Source organism: Falco punctatus (genome assembly GCF_963210335.1).
Source record: "Falco punctatus genome assembly, chromosome: 9".
NCBI lineage: Eukaryota > Metazoa > Chordata > Aves > Falconiformes > Falconidae > Falco > Falco punctatus.
Genome location: NC_137589.1, coordinates 30,515,686 through 30,532,700, shown reverse-complemented (window position 1 = coordinate 30,532,700; position 17,015 = coordinate 30,515,686). Strand labels below are relative to the sequence as shown.

General features: G+C 47.5%; 1 protein-coding gene across 1 annotated transcript in view; it reads right to left on the bottom strand.

Annotated features, from left to right (window-relative positions):
- The window catches only part of NEURL1 (neuralized E3 ubiquitin protein ligase 1), a 174,044-nt gene extending 157,077 nt beyond the window's left edge, over positions 1 to 16,967 (bottom strand). The window contains exon 1 of the mRNA XM_080402564.1: positions 8,402 to 16,967. Within this exon, the coding sequence (XP_080258690.1) occupies positions 8,402 to 8,486 (85 nt within the window). The 5' untranslated portion in view covers positions 8,487 to 16,967. The remainder of the gene's footprint in view (positions 1 to 8,401) is intronic.
- Positions 16,968 to 17,015: the final 48 nt, after the last annotated feature.

Sequence of the window (17,015 nt, the reverse complement as noted above, 5' to 3'; positions counted from 1 at the left end):
ATTAAATAGGTATCTCTTAAGGAAGAGATTTGAACTAATCTTCTGATGAAGAGTTGGAATCGAGATGGTAAATAAGCTCTGGATCTACAGCTGCTTGGCTTATCTGGCAAAAGCCTGTCCAGTGGCAAGTTAAGACTCTAGCACTAAGCTTTACATTAGATGGTGTTGATGAGCAGCAGAGCACGAAACGCAGTCACGTCTCCATCCAAGTAGCAGTTAAAGGGAAATCAAGCAGAGCTTATGCCTAACAGAGGATAAAAGATGATCAGTGGGGGTTTTAAATTGTATGTTGACATAAGGGAAGTCAATCTAAATTAGAATGAATCAAGCATAACATGATTACATTTATTCTGACTGGGTCAGGGTGTGAGCTACAGCTTTCAAGTAGGGTGAAGCTAGAGGGACGTCCAGACAGGGACTGCTTGCAAAGACTTCCATGCTCCCATTCAGCCCCCCAAGTAAGAAACCAATACCCTAAAAGAGCTCCTTAATTCCACTGGGACAAAGGATCCAAAAGATTTCCTGTTCTGCCCAACATCCCATGGTCCCTTGTCTCTTCAGGAGCCAGGGTCCTTCTTTGCTACCCCACTGGCTAGTTACTGACACTGGCTAATTACAGAGCTTCCCAGCCATTGCTTTGCTGGATCAATCTTCTCAGGTCCTCATGCTAGACATAGGATGTGTTCTGGCCGTATCATAAAAATGATGAGATCAGCAGTCAATAGAGAATCCCTGCATATGCCAGTGCACATGTGTGTAAACCCACACATGCAGGAACATCTGGAAGTGTCAGTGTTACCAGCGTTAAACGTAAATACCAAATACAAAGGAACAAAGAGAGGAAGGAGACTCTGTGAGCAATGCCAGTACTTTAGATTTTGTCTAAAATTTTATTACTGATTTTTCCAAAAAATGTCTACATTAAGTAGTGGGTTTTTTTAATTAACAAAATCTGCGTATTATTTTATGTCTGAGGCTGGCTGAGAACTATTAACATTTACCTCTCAGAGTTTTGTGTAAAATAGCCCTGAGGTTCGACCTGGAAGTTTTCTGAGAATCCTTCCCTATGCTTCAGCAAAGAGTCAAACCGAGGTGGACTAATGGAGAATTGTATAAACATAATACCTCCATGACGTTCTCCACCCTATAATTTTAAAACACAATCTTATTTTACTCCTGTAACTGGAAGGCCAAATAACCAGCAGTGTAAACATGAACTAGAATCTTATATACAACATGCTTTTACCAGCCAAAGATCTCCAAGAATGAATGAAGATGAAAAGCTTCCCCACCTCAATTTTAACGACATAATTGCATAAACCAAGACCTTAGTATGGGTAAGTATCCAAGGGTCTGCTCTCCTCCCCAGCTAGAGCTGGCAACACCCTAGTAGAGCTAGATTAAAAGGTAGCTCAGGTTCATGTATAGGTATCACAGTCACAGCAGAAACTTTAACCATTGCCAGACCCTAAGTTTCAGTTAAAAGTCAGCTCTTGTCCCCAAAACTACTCCGAGATTTGTCAGGTTTTGGCACAGAAGCGAGCACATGCACAGTGCTGCGAATAAAATATGAAACTACTTTGGGATCTGGCAGTTGGCAGCACAGTGCTGAGCACCTGCATAGTGCTGTGATTAAGGTTAATCTTAGATGAACCATTTCTGGATGGAGACAATCCCGAAACACAGGCGTGCAGATCCTGCTCCTCAGGACAGTTCAGAATTGGATTACTCAGATGCCCTAAAATATCAAGCCAGAGCATGTGTGGAACCCCATCTTGAAATAAGTAGCTACCATGAAGGTATGCACTGCCAAGTAAAACAACGCGTACTTACTACGTACTTGCCATGGGCAACAATTTCAGCGATGCAGCAGTAGCTGGTTTCTGCCATTATCCTAGCAGCAGTACCTAAGAACAGCTGCCAAATCTGAAATATTCCAAGCTTCTGTATTAGAAATATCCCCAAATATGGGGATATCCACAAAAGCTGCTATTCCAACAGTATAGGAAAGAAAAAGAAGTGGGGGCTACTCAGGCCTCTGTCATTCGGGAGGTCAATGTAAGCACAGAGAACCTGCTTTCTCTTACTCCGAAGAGCCCACAAATGCAAAAGCACCTTTATGTGTCAAAATCACAGAGTGCAGGAGACACAGCCTCATCCACGAAAGCTTGCACAGAGACCTCGACACAATCTCTACTGTCTCCCAAATAAAGCCTGAACATCCTGTGCACGACTTTGAGGCTGCCAAGGCAATGAACCACTCCGTAAACACCCAGGCAGGGACATTCATGAAAAGGAGGATGGATCCAGCTAGAGACCAGCCAACACCAGTGCAAGCTCTATCCCTCTGTCTACCACTGTCTGAACAACCCAGTCCCAGCTTTCGGTGCTGTGGAGAAGTTTGAAGTTCTCATTTCAGCATTATCCTTATCAGCTACACACAGGTAGCCATAGGAAGATGCCCTTGGGAAGTCCGTATGAGCAGGGCGAATGTGTGGTCCTTGTACATAGCAAACTTCAAAGGATTCCTCTTTCATGACCTCCTCCAGTCTCCCCTAAAATTGGACTCATTTTAGCAACCATAACATCCGCTATTAATGAGCTCTACGGAGCTGCTAGCCACGGCAGACAGCTACAGCCTCCCTTTGTTCAAAAGGAGCTGGAATCTACCAACTTCATTTGATGTCCTCCTAATTCTTGTGCTAGAAGAGAAAGTGAAGAGTGAAGCTCTGCCCCTTCTCTACATGCCAAATCATTTCCCATCCTAGTTGTCCCTTTTTCCAGAGGTAAGGGTCCTAGTTTATTCAACCATTCCTTACATACAATTAATCCAGACTTCTGTCTGTCCCTGTTGCCCTCTTCGGAACCTTTTCCAGTTATCTTGTCTCATTTTTAAGATGGCGGAAGGGGAAGAACCAGAACTACACACAATATTCAGATTTATACAACAATCTAGTCATGGCTTCTATTTTCTTCTGTTTGGCTTCATTATAAGTTCTAGTATTTCATTTACTTTAACTGCTAGTCAGCCTTCCGCTAACATTTTCAGCTCAATCCCCCCCCTGATGTTTTTGTTCCTACCGATTTTCAAAAGTAGCCTTTCTTGCCCTTGAGAAATACAGAGCATCACCTGTGGGCAAAGCACCACATGATTTCCTTGGAAATTTCTGTCAAGCTCATTACCTGTTCCACCAACAGGATTCAGCACCTTATGAAAAGGACAATGAGAAAGGAAAAGTAAGATTGATAAATTGCTGTGTTTGGATCACTGAGCAATTTAGGCAGTTTAAACGCAATATATCAAAGTTCAGTAGCCTGGGAAAAAAAATCTAGCGCTTGGGAGAAGGTCATTTAAACCTGAGAACCACAGGCAGGAAAAACTTTACACCTACAGCCCAGAGACACTGACGGGTCAGAGAGAAACAAGCACGACCCAGGACAGAATGAAAGTAGAAGGGCAGGAAGCAGGAGGCATCCCTCAAAGCCTTGAACGATGAACCTTCTGACTCTCTAACACTGAAAGAAAATTAAATAGTACTTCAAAGAAGAACCAATTAGAGCAGCAATGGCAGCTGAGGTTATCTCGCAGCATCACTATTGGCATCGCCCCCCAGTGCACTGCTTGCACCCCAAATTGTGGTCCCCACGATCATCAGCTGCTGACATCCCTTTACTCCCCACTCAGCTTTATCTAGCAAGTGCAAGTGCACAAAATGGAGTTGGCAGCAGGACAGTCTTTCCTATCAACAACATACAATTATTGAAATGCCTACACCAGCCAGATTACTATCTTCCGCGTGTCTTTCAGAAGCTCATAAAACACCAGTGAAAGGAGAAAAAAGCCCAACATATTTTTGTGCCAGCGGGATATAAAGTTTAGAACCGCAACTGCAAAATGCAGGCAAAGACTGTATAATCATGACTGGCATCCCCCATGGGCCAGGAAAAGCAGCAAAACCCCTGCCCCCTTAGCAAAATGCTGCACAACCGGCTGTGTTTCTGGGGGCTTGCAGCCAGATTCAGCAAATCACTGCTGACTCTGACCTCAGGTTTCCTAGCAAAAGAAGGGACTAAGAAGAACCCTCCTGCCAAGGTGCCAGTCTGCTTCATGCGATACTCTGGAGATACAAAAGCCCAAATCATCCCAGAGACGTCACTCAGACACATGAGTAAGAGCTATCTGTATGAATGAGCAGTAAGTACAGGGGACCATGGAAGCACCCAGCACAATGTGACTCAGATCGCAACAGGAGCCTCCAGATGCCACTGTAATACAAATAATAAAGAATAATACATGAGTAATCAGCCACTACTGAAAAGAGGATCTCTGACTAGGTCAGGCTGTCTCTGTAATACAGCGCGTGCATTCTTTTGCATAAATAGCATAGGTGCATTAACCCGTGAGAAACTGGAGAGGAAGAAATCCTGCTTGCTCTCACTCACTGCGGAGATCTACCTTCCAAGGCAAGAGGGGGCTCAGGAACAAGCAGCAAGCCTAAGTAGGAAGCTGGAGGAAAGGATTTAAGAGAGTAGACAGTAATACTTCTTAGCTTTTACAATGTAATATTGATCTGCCGTCTGCAGAAATGGCTAAGCCTTCTTGAAGCTGAGGACACAGAGACAAGTGAGGATAAAGAGCTGCTTGCCCACGGAGCCCAGGAAATGGCATTCCAGTCCTGTGCTTCACCTCTGACCCAAGGGATAGCAAAACCAGCATTTCTAGCACCCTAGACCAGCAAATCTGGGAACTACACAACAGCCCTAACAGGGTACGCAGCCCACACATGACAGAAGGAAGAGTTAAATACATCCAGCAAGGCTAAGCAGTAGCTAAAGGAGGAACGCAACAGCCACAGAGATCTGGAGGTTATAACACTAGGCAAGGAGGGTAATTTATTGAGCTACACTCACATCAAGACACGAGGTTGAATAGACTATCTTGGAAGAGCCCTGGGGCAGGGAGATGGGTTGAACTGGGAATGTATGTCTTGAGAAATAATAGTCTCCTTGATCGGAACAGTTCAAGCCAGACTGCCCTGGCACTAGTAAATGAACAGTACACAGAGCCACTGATGCAAAGGTTGACCTTTATCATCTCAGAATCCAGATTAGATACAGCTCAAGTTTTCCCACTCGGTTCCACTCCGAACAGCCATACACACCTTTTGTGATAGTTATGTCAAACCATATTTCAGAGAGGGTGGACAGCAAAAATTTCCTGGAGTTTATCTGGCTGCATCGTTAAGGAGATTGTTATCAGATAGTCATAATCTTTTGCTCAGCATTGTGTATAGAAAGCACACAATGGATCACCTTCCGTCACCTCAGAGACACAGCCACATCTGGGTTACGGGAAGGGAAATACTCACAGAAATGCTGAAAATAATCTCACCTCAACCTCCCCAGCATGGTATCACCAAGTGACAACCTCCTTCCAACCACTGGCCATGACTTTAAGATTAACAGCCACATCAGGACCATGGCATCTGATCAGCTGTGGTCCTGGAGGACTTCTGTTTCCACTGACCTTAGTTTTCACTATCTCCAAACCAGCTAAAGCCTGCAAGCAAACTGTGACATCCAAATCTGGATCAACAACCCAGGCATGACATACTGCTTTGGATAGGTACTTCCAAAGTGCTCATGAGTAGCAGTTTCTAGTGAACAGCAATGTGAAATCCTTTTATAAAGGGCTGGACATAGCAGATTTTAAAGTAATGTCCTACCTAAAAGCAACTCTAAAATCATCAGCCTGGGGTTCCAGGTTTACTGTTGCTGGCACCTTCAGTAAAGACCTGCCTATTTCAGCTGCTTGGTTGTAAAACTGCAGCTGAAGTCTAAGAACCAAGTTGGGTGCTTTCCTTTTTACGCACAGCCATCAAAAGCAAAGTAAGTATTCTGCCAGCCATGCCGGTCTGAAATTATATTTGTGTGTTATGTCTTTGATACCACCAGAAGTATTACATGGTCTTCAAAAGATTTACTCAACTCAAAGTGACCATTTTTAGTAGGGCTAACAGAAAGGTATAAAAATTTTCAGTACTTGTGGGAACACCGCTACAGAGGTCTTACTTCATATATAGCAGAGATGAACTTGAAAGGTTCAGGGACTGACTTCAGAGTCCCCAGACCACCTTGGGAAACTTAATGCAATCATAGCTTTTTCTTTAGCAAGAATGAGCCTAAATCACCCCAGCATCAGGTTAGGAAGAGGTCATGGCAGAAGGAAAGCACTAGACGGTGGCCACATTATCAGAGTTCAGTATCCCTTACACTGGGCCAGATGCTGCGGGAAGAACAACTGGGGACCTTCAATTAAAAGACACATTATAAAATGTTAAATGGCAGACATGTAACAAAACTGTGTGACATTCATACTTTCGCTTTCGCTGCTATGCCTCCAGACCATTTTACAGGAACCTGTCAGATGCAATCAGACTTGTTTGTTCTGCATTTAAATGTAGGACCTGAGGCAACCCAGTTTCAAAAAAAAAAAGACAGAAAAGGCACATATTGTCCCTGGCAGTTGCTTGGATTTTACAACAAAGGCAATGCCTTGTTAACTCTTTACTCCAAAATTATTTCAGCGTTCTGCTGTATTAGTCTTGAGGACATTTATGCTTGCTGCCTCAGCACAGGTAGAAATTTAATTAAAATGGAAATTAAAGGAAGAAAGAAAAAAACAAAGTGCCATTAACACACAACCCGCACACCCAAAATCAGGTGATTCATGCAGAGCATCTTCAAAATCTCACGTAAGCCACTGATAATGGATTAAGTGGCAGTGTCCCTTCTGGCTCCAATTTATAAATTCTTATCTGCTTAAGGTTGCTCCAGAAAGATTTCCAGCTGACAGCATGATTCTTAAGAGACAAATCCTCCCTGGCAGTTTACAATTGCATACCAACTACTACAGCATCAGTGTGTGCCTTCATGTTTGCATTGATAGAGGATGATGGTTCACTGTTTAGGGCTCAGCATCCCCCTCCTTGCAAGTCGAATTTTAAGCACAGGCATTGTCTAGGCCGAGTTTCTGACTGACTTTCTCCATGACAGAGCAGTAAGCATTCGTAACGTCTCCTTGGCATTAAAAAAGCTATGATAAAATCCTCCTCAGTTCACGCAACCCTTCCAAATCATCCAAGCACAGAGGAAGGGAGCAGAGAGGTGTAATGGAAGAATAATGCAAGTGTCAGCAAATCCTTCAGTGTAATGACCAGTTGCCCAGCCCATCATTAACCATTTCCACTCCCCTAAACTATGCCAAAGAAGTATCCAAAAGCTCAGTAAAAATGAGGGTGAACAGCAACATCCCTATTTTACACACTAGCGGCTGCTTATTCTGCAACACGCTGGGGAAGCTGCAACAAGTTCCGATCATCTGAAATGGCTGTGGGAGCAGCACCTTCTCTCATTCCCTGCTTACAGAGAGATGTCTGACATCCTCTATCCCCATCATTCAGCGCCTTTGGCTGTGAAAACGTGCTTAGTGAAGAAGTACCCAGGTAGCGGTGAACAAATACGGTGTATATTGCTGCCCAAGGAAATCCCTTTCAAGGATGACAGGTCATTTTCTGCCACCACCAGCTGGTTTACAGAGAAAGAGGGTAAAAAAGGGCAGGGACAGAGGAGACCTTGGGCAGTCACTCCTGCTTGCCTTACAGAAGTCACCCCCACTCAGTTTGATCCAACAGTGCCCCAGGATTTCAGAAAAGGGATTTCATCCTTACGAGGAACAATATAACCGTGTAAGCTGGACGAGGAGCCCCACATAGACCCTGCCCTCCTCCAAACAGGACTGACAGTCATCGTCCACCCCCACACCACACACACCCCCAGACACGTTCCTGGAGCACCAAGGAAAGGCACCAAAGCAATGATTTCGTTCACTGAGAAACACCTGGAGATGCTTTGGTGGTCGACTCCACTGACCCTTGCTTTCCCGGGGTGCTGCTGCCTTGGGGAGACCTGTGCACCCACCAGTCACCCACGGGGCACTGCCGGGCAAGAAGCAGCAGGGCTGGGAGCTGGGCAGGGGGGGTCACACCACCAGGCGGCATGAGGCGTCAGGCATGGAGCCATCCCACCGCGGGGTGCCCAGGCAGCCCAGACTGTCCCGAGATGCTCATGGAGCCCAACCCGGCCGGAGTGCCCAGGGAGCCCATCCTGCCCCAAGGTGCCCGGGGAGCCTGTCCGGCGCGGGGTGCTCCGGGCGCCACGAGTGCCTAGGGGTCTCACCGCGGTGTGGGGTCCCTGGGGTGCCCAGGGTTTGTGTCCTGCTTTGGTGCCCATCCCACCTCGGGGTGCCCAGAGCTCCCATCCCGCTCCAGGCTGCACGGGTACTTCGGGTGCCCCGGGGTACGGGGTGCCCGTCCTGCCGGGGGTGCCGGCCGAGCCGTACCTTTGAGGTGGTGGTGGCGGGCGCGGTGCAGGCGGCCCTGGCCGCCGCGGGGCAGCGCGGGGATGCTGGAGAAGCGGCTCCCCATGGCGACATCCGAGCCGGGCGGGCGACACCGCGCAAGGTCCGTGCCCGGGGGCTGTGGCGGTGGCAGCGGCGGGGGGGAGCAGCGCTCCTCCGGCGTCCCCCGCGCTCACTCGGCCGCCGGGAGCGCCGCCGCCCGCCGCCCGCCGGGCCCCATGCCCCACGGTGCCGTCGCCCTCCGCGGGGCCGCGCCGGCTCCGCCGCGGCTCGGTACGGCGGGGCGGGGCGGCAGCACCGCGGCCCCCCCGCCGCGCCCCGTCGCCATGGAGACAGTTGTTCCGCCCCGGCGGGGGGGGCGCGCCGCCGCGCGTCGCCCAGATGTGCCACCGCTGGCGCGACAGGTGGGGACACGCGGGACCCCCTCCCGCTCCCCCGGCTCGGTCCCGGGCGCACGCACCGCGGCCCCGCAGCGGGGGCGGCGGCAGCGGCCCGGCCCGGCTCCCCCGGGATCTCGGCGGCAAGCACAGCCAGCCCTCCCCCCGCAGACCCCCGGGCCGGGGTCGTTATTGCCCCCCCAGCCCGCGGGGAAAGCACCCTGTGAAGCGACACAGCCCCACCTCCGGGACGATGCTATGGGGCCCGCTCTCACACCTGCTGGCCCTAAACCCGCTTCCCTGGGCCAGCAAAGGCAAGGGGATTTGAGGGTGACCCCAGAATCCAGCCCCCCCCCCCAAAAAAAAAAAAAAAAAAAGCTGTGTCACGCACCAACATCCACCCAAGCAGCCACAGCGTGCGTGGGGACAGAACTGTCCTAAAACAACAGGGATTCTCACGGATGTCCAAGCAGGGCTCCGGGAAAGGCAAATCTGAGGGGCAGGCAGCTCCTTCCCCAGCCCTGCGGCAGGTGGGCAAGAAGGCAGGTAGAGGGGCGAGTAGGTCCCTTACTGGTCCCCAACCTACCCAGCAAGGCCAAGTGGGTGCCTGCACCCACCGCTTTACCCACCCCCGTGGCTAAAAGCAACAAGAAGCTCTAGCCAAGCTCAGGGAAGCGGGCAGGGTAGAAATGGGGTGAAGGGAAACACTTCACTAGCAAGTGTCAGTCCCATGAAGGGTCAGGAGCTTGTACTGGTGAAGCACTAGCATGGGGCACTGCCTGCACCTGTGGCTTCTGAAAGCTGCTGCAACATAAACACACCCCACATGAACTGGGACTGCCCTGCACGGCTGGAGCCCTCTGTGCAGAGCTGAGCCTCTGCACAGCCACACAGAGCTGCACAGCATCCGTGCTGCTGACACAAACTCACTCATACCTGCACACATACCACACACACACGTGGCGCTCTCTTGCCATGAAAGAGAAGGTCCTGGGTTAATACCACACCTGCCCACCAGCAAACGTGGGGGTCCTCCCTGCCTTGCCCACCCGGCAGCCACCCAGGCCACGAGTTGCTCCACAGAAGCAGCCAGGACCATACAGGCTGGTGAGATTCCCCTTGGCCTCACCCCAGCAGCCCCTCAGCCACAGGGGGATTACTGCTGCGATGAGCACAAACCAGGATGCAGAGGAGCTCAGCTGGTACCACATTAAAATAAATCCACAGCTGATGCTGGTCTGCTGCACGTTTTCGTTACCTTTTTCTTCAAAGGGGGCAGTACGTTCTGGAGACACACACATTTGCAGGCTTCATCTGGAGTTTCAGCAAATGCTGAAGGCTGAGGACAGCTTCAGTTCAGCTATGTCAGGGCTGTAAAATGTCTTTTCCCTTCCTTCTGTTGACCAAACAATTAATGTTCAGCTTCCTTCCAAAAGGTGAAATTGTCCACTTATCCATCCACCTCCACCCGCATCTCTCCGTCCTCCTAGTAAATGTAAGAATAGCCCTTCCTGGTCAGGGGCCACACGTGGACGTTTCTACCTTCAAAACAGTTACTGCCATGGTTTCCCCACCCAGAGAGCCAAAAGACCCTTGTTCTCTGAAACCACTCAGGTACATAACTTTCAGGGAAGGGGAAGCCTTCTGAGGTTAAATAATATGACTTGATAAGAAATAGTGAAAATCTTGACCAAAATCTGATGCTGAAATCAGGATGAGGATTTCTTTTGGTGCATGTGATGCAGGAGGCCAGGCTGTGGAATCATTCCCATCCTGTCCAGCCTTAGATTGCAATATGGGCGAGATGTGCACCCCATTTTCACATCCTTTCTCATTCTCTCAGAAGCAGTAAGGGATGACCATGCCAGTCAGAGTGCTGCCATGGCAGTGCGGGCCTTGAGCTCCTGCTCAAACACAAGCCTCTCAACATTCGGTGCTGCCAGTATATGGGGTCCTGCTCTGGTAAGTCCATCAGCTGCACCCACAGGCAGGAAGCTCATGAGCAGAGGTGGGACAGAGATTAAGTGAGAGTGAGTCACATCTTTCTTTATATCCTTTGTGAACACTGTATTTCCAGCTAGCTCATTATATAGTGAGCCCACAAAGAAACACAGGACTGGAATGGCCCTTAGACAGGCAACTCAAGCTCCTCATCGTACAATACCTTCCATCCTGCTGAACCCAATTGTGTGCAACCAACAAAAAAAAAATCCCCGTTCTTTCTCAATTCCTTTTCTTTAGTCTCTCTCTGTGCCTGTCCTTGAATTGTAAGAGGTCTCGAGTAAGGACTGTCAACATAAAAGCTTCACGTTTTATGGTGTCAGCATAAGGCAAATTATAATGGAAAGAGGCATAAAAAAGATTTTGAAAAAGTTTGAACTAGAGACACAGGGGACATCCATATAATAGCACAGGGAACATTTCTGTGCAGTCATCTGTTAAATTACAGGCACTCACGCGTGCATCATGCATGCTGTTAACTATGCCTTGCGTGATAGCTCACTGCACGGTAGACCCGCTCCCAGAAGGACCAAGTGCTTTCTGCTCTCACCAAATCCACTCTGAGTTTTAGTCACCAGGCACCAATTTAATCTTGGTACCACACTGTGAATATTAAACTATACCCATGGCTGACAGATTATGTGCTCAACCCTTTTCCCCTTGGAGGATCAAGATAGAGAACAGTGAAAGGAGGAGTCCATATAGATCTGCCTTAGCAACGTGTTCAGCTTCTGTGAGGGGTGGGCTTCGTTTTGCCTAACACCGCAGCCTGCAGTTAACACCGTGGGGAGGAATGCAAAACAGCACCAGGGTTTTGCTGTGATCGTATCTCGGTGCACTTTATCAAAGAGTCTTTGGATTTGCTCCTGACACTGGTTGGAGAAGGAGTGGGAAGGAGGGGCTGCTTGCTGTCCTTGCCAGCTTATGTCAGCTCTTTCCGCAGAAAATGTTGAGCAGGGCGAGAAATATGCTCTGTGATCACAGGGGCCCTCGACAGACAAAACAGGATCACACTGATTCTGGGGTTTTGCCTTTTCCCTGTGCTGTAGCAACAGGGAGCACTGAAACAGCTTGCCAGAACTGCAGGGCTTTCCCGCTAGTAAGTCAGGACATTTCTTGGTATTAGTGATATCAATTGAATTGGCTGATTAGGGACATGCAATTTCTTGGTATCAATCCTGTCAGGTAGTGGGGGTCTGGTCATGCCGTGTGATAGAGCAGGATCAGTTTGCACTGAATTATAATTCCTCTCCACCTTCTGTATTCGTGTGGGGGCAGCTGAAAGCCAATTTGTAATTTGTACTTAGAAGTCGATAGAGACAATGCAGTCACTCCATGAACTTCATCTGAAACAAGCATCAGCTCCTGGAAAGGTGCTAACGTCATGATTATCATGACAAACACAAGGAGGAAGGCACAGTCATATCTGCTCATGGAACATCTGCTGCCTTAAGTCACGACACCACCCACGAATTCTTCACCCAAAAGCTGGGTGCAACGATGAGCTCCAGCTGTTCAGCTCAGACGTTTGTGAAGGAGAGAGATGGGATGGGGGGGGGGGGGTGGGGGTTGTGAGACGGTGGGAGGGTACCATCTACATGCAAAAAGAGCTCATGGAGAAGGGTGGCCGGACAGACTGCTAGATTTGGGGCAAGACTGAACACAATTGCATCTAAGGACGCTGGGTATTTTGCAAAGGGCTCTAACTCTGAAGCGCTATGCAGCAACGAAGCAAACATAGGTAAAATTTCCCTTTACAAAGCCTGTGTTTGTGCCTTCTAGGCACATCATCCCTCAAGAGGTTACACAAGAAACCAGGCAACCACAAACAAGGTATAATTATGAAGAATTACAAGAACAGGAATACGCATGAAGCCCAAGCCACCATTGCTGGAGACCTGGGTAAACACATGTCAGAATTTACATCCCAAGAGGATGCTCAGAGTAAGAGGCGTGACCCAAGGAATGAGTGTCAGAATAAAACACAGAGCAGCGAGTAGATGCTGCCCAGGTGCTTTTAGCTTTGAAATTCATGGGGTCCAGCAGCCTGGACCACTCACTAGCACACATGTGAATGGGAGTGCTAAGAAATTGGACATGTTTGACCACCCTTTACACACACTGGAAACATTAATCTCAAAAATAATCTAAAGGAGTGAATTCTTTCCTCGTTCTTCCTCTTTTCCTCCATCTCCAGATGGAGAAACTGAGGCAACAAGCTGTTTTAGCTTATGTGGTACCTGAAGCAGCAAAGGGGCTGAGGGTGGGGATGGACATACGCCCTATGTCCCTTCTCGAGCAAGGTTTGATGCACTGGGCCCTGTTCATTTCACATGCTCATTAATTTAATTCTTTGCCTTATATATTGAAAAAGGATCTGCAAAAGAATTCAGATGTTGCTTGATTTGCTGTAATTAAATGCCTAGCATCAGATCTTCACAGATGTAGAAGAAGAAGCCACACCTATCCATGACATATACAGACCTGAATGCTGCAGGGAGAAAAGATAATTTGGCAGATACTCACTGCACCTAATTGCCGGACTAATCTCCTAATTTATGTATTTTTAATCACCTGAATGACAGTTGGCCAATGGCATACTTGATGTGGCATGCATCACCCCAAGACAAAAGCCCTGCAGATGCTACCTCAGAAAGGTCTGACCCCCATGGCTGTCACCTCTGAACCGATGCAAAGCTGGATGTAAGACTCAGATGGGACAGAAGCAAATTCAGTATTGTGAATTGAAATAGGACAGGATCGCAAGAGTCTGCTCTCAGTCGTAAGTGAACAACTTCTTGCCTGTGTGTTCCTGTGTCTAACAGGACAATAGATTTCACAGCAGCAGCCAGCACAGTCTGCAAAGATACTTCTAGAAACAGCAACTAGAAGTGAAGAGAGTCAAAAGATCTGTAGATGTAAAGCCTTATCAATATTTATAAAATGCTTAGTCTCAGACAGCAGTCTACAAAATGTTATCATGACAGGTGATCATCCAATTTGGTGTTCTTTCCCTAAGAAAGCTAAATCCTAGGTCGCATCTTTTGCAAGAAATGTAGATAGTTTTTTTCTACGAGTGAGATGAGAAAGAAGTGTCCATCTTTCATGACATACTGGATTTACAGTGTGCAGGCTGGGAAAACATGTTTTGTACAGCCAGCTCGATGCTTCAGATTAATTCTATTTATTTTCTGACCTTTACATTAGCAGTTCATCCTTCATCAGCACAGGATCTGCACAAGAGCAGAAGCTGCTGCCTGACCTTCAAGGCAGAACCACAGCAGCAATTACATGATACTTTGGTGCCTTGTTATATACGTGGACATCCATCCTGGAGGCTTCTGGAAAAATTGTTCTCCTGGACTGATGCTCGTGTAGCCTAGCAGGTTTCTCTTCCTGATGGCATCAAGGTACTACACTTGCTTTTCTAAGCTTTTCAGAGCCTCAGCTCCATCCTGCAGGACAACAGGGTTGACTCCTGTCTTTAGTCTTTTTTAATTCAAGACTATTGTGTTCCCCACACTGGGAAACTGTGGGGCCTGCTGAGCCCCAAGAGTATGTTAGAGCAACCCCAAGGCTGCTTCTTCCCACAGCAGAAGGCTTCAAGGGGCACATTTTTGCCATATCCCAGAAGCCCACATCTCACCACTAAGATGGAACTTACATGAAAGACTACTATGGAGCAGGGGCTATTTCCAGGGGAATCAGCTCCTCCCTATTTAAAGGATTCTTTGATCTACAAAAGAAATCTAACAGGAATTTAGCACAGCTAATCATCAAGCCTTTGATCTTCCCTTTGGAGCTTCACTGTGTCAGCCAGCCTGAACCCCTACTTCCAGCAATATGAGCCAGAGATTTCCCCCTAGCACATTACAGTGAGTTTACCAGCCCCACAGACTGACCAGTGTTGCAGGGATTTTTTTTCTCCCATTCACTTTACTTTTGGGTAATCTCTCCCCTGAAACATTTTATTGGACAATGGATCTTCACATCTCTGTCGAGATGGTGGATATTTCTACTGAGGTGGCAGGCAGACCATTGTGGCAGAACACCAAGTCTGAGGGATACTTGTCTTCTAAAGAAGATCCTACATTCTTTGCAGATCTAAATGGGTTTCTGTTATAGTAGGGAAAAAGCAAGACTTGGATGACAGATGCCAGTGCCAACCTCATATCCTATTTCTGCATCCAAATATTTGCTTTTTATTAAATTTACTGCCCAAATTAACAGTGGAAGTGCCCAGATTTCTAACTTGGGTCATTGCAAGCCAATTTTAACTCATGCTAGGAAGTCAGCATCCTCAATAAATAATGGGAGAAAACAAACTTTTACTAAATATGGTCAGTTAGAGAAAGGGGAAGTGTGATAAGGGCTGTTAGTCTGTACCTCTAAAAATGTTTGACATCCTCAATACCTGAAATGGTGGTTTAGATTATCAAAGGGAAGGCACCCAACAACTTTTGAATACTGGTCAGTAGTCAACCGTCAAAGTACTAAGTATGTCTTGACCTTGTGTGTTTCACCTACAGGTGGAGTTATTTCACAGTAATATTTCCTACCCATACTGCACACGAGAACTGATGACGTTTTAACACCTTTTTGGTCCAGCTCCTTTTCCCCCTCAACACATTCCTCACTGGAAGGGCTGCTGACAGCCCCTGGCCCCGCTCCTAGCAAAGTGATGGACTGACCTCATCCTATTCCTATCCAGACTCCTCAAGCTTTCCCCATCTGTTTCCAGGACATCAGTGCAGCTTCACAGCCTCCAGGGTTTACAAACTCCAAATAAACTTAAAGCAATAGGAAGAGTCTAGGTTTTGATTTTCCAGTCTTCCATAGTCTGCAGAGCTCCCAGACAGCAAACAGCCCCGAACACAACCATGCAGAATGACAAAAACAGTACCAAACAGCCAGACAACCAAGACAGTCCTCCCACATCAGACTAAACCTTAGACTGGTTGTAGAATCAGGATGCATCCAGTATTTGTTCTCCTGACAAAATCCCACCCAAGTTGTCCAGCCCCTCCCTGCATGGCTGCTGAAGCTGAACACCACCTTCAGGGGTCCCGGGCAGGCTGACGAGGCTGCTCATTAATTCCCTCCTGGGCCCCATGAGGATTCCCAAGCAAATTGCACTGAAGTTGTCTGAATCTCAAGAAGATGACCTGGAAACAGCAGCAATAACCTTCACAGTCTACACAGCTCTGGCTGGGGCACTGGATGTGCAGCCTGTTGGTAGCATCTTGAAGCCACCGTTTCTCTTCTTTGCTCTTTGACACAAATGGTGGGAGCCAGCCAGAAACTCAGAAATGTCAAGTTTAGTATCATAAAGCCCTGTTGATTCTCAAAGGCAATTTGAGGTGCATTCCTGATGGGAGGCCCTTCTCACCAGAAGAATACCAGGGACTGCTGAATTCAGCAAAACAGGTGCAACTATTTCTTTTCCCAAGGGTACAGTCCTGTCTCACAGGCAGTGAGGACTAACCCCACAGGCAAATATCAGCCTTAATTTTGGCTTAACAGCCGGGATCAGCCAGCACGCATTTCAAAACCGTACCCTTGAAATGCACAACTGAACCAGGGAGGAACAGAGGAGAGCACAAGTGCCCCACAGGGCTTATTTGAACAATCTTGCTGACAGATCTGTTCTTTTCTCAAAATTTCCAGTCTGCACAACAGATCACAATATGAAATCAGACACTGTCACTGGGCTCTGATAAATGTGAACATAAGGACTAAACGCTCCCTTCCCGTATGAATAAATACTCTAATTCAAACTGCACCACTCACATTGCTCATGCTGTCACTAAAATCCTGCAGGCAGCATTAGAGCCTAGTAGCCAAACATCACCCATCATTACTCAAGTCACGAACAGATAGAGATTCTCAGCCCTCATTTACTGACAAACATATTCTCGATATTCTCTCTTCAAAAACCTTCTGAGTTATACCTACTGGATTCAAAAGAAAATTTTGCTTCCCTGTTTATGAATTAAAGACAAGATGTCCCTGAGACACTTAGAAAACAAATTCCCCTTTAATTTTAAAATTGCAAGTAAAGGAGAAGCTACTACACCATTAGACTAATTTTCGTGGTGTTTAAATGACTGCTAAAAAATTGCAATGCCCAGTCTGAATTTGCTGAGTTGCAAGTTCCATGTCAGTGGAGCTTGTTACATGTTTTTCTGTTTGATCCAACAGGTAAAGTAGATACTCAT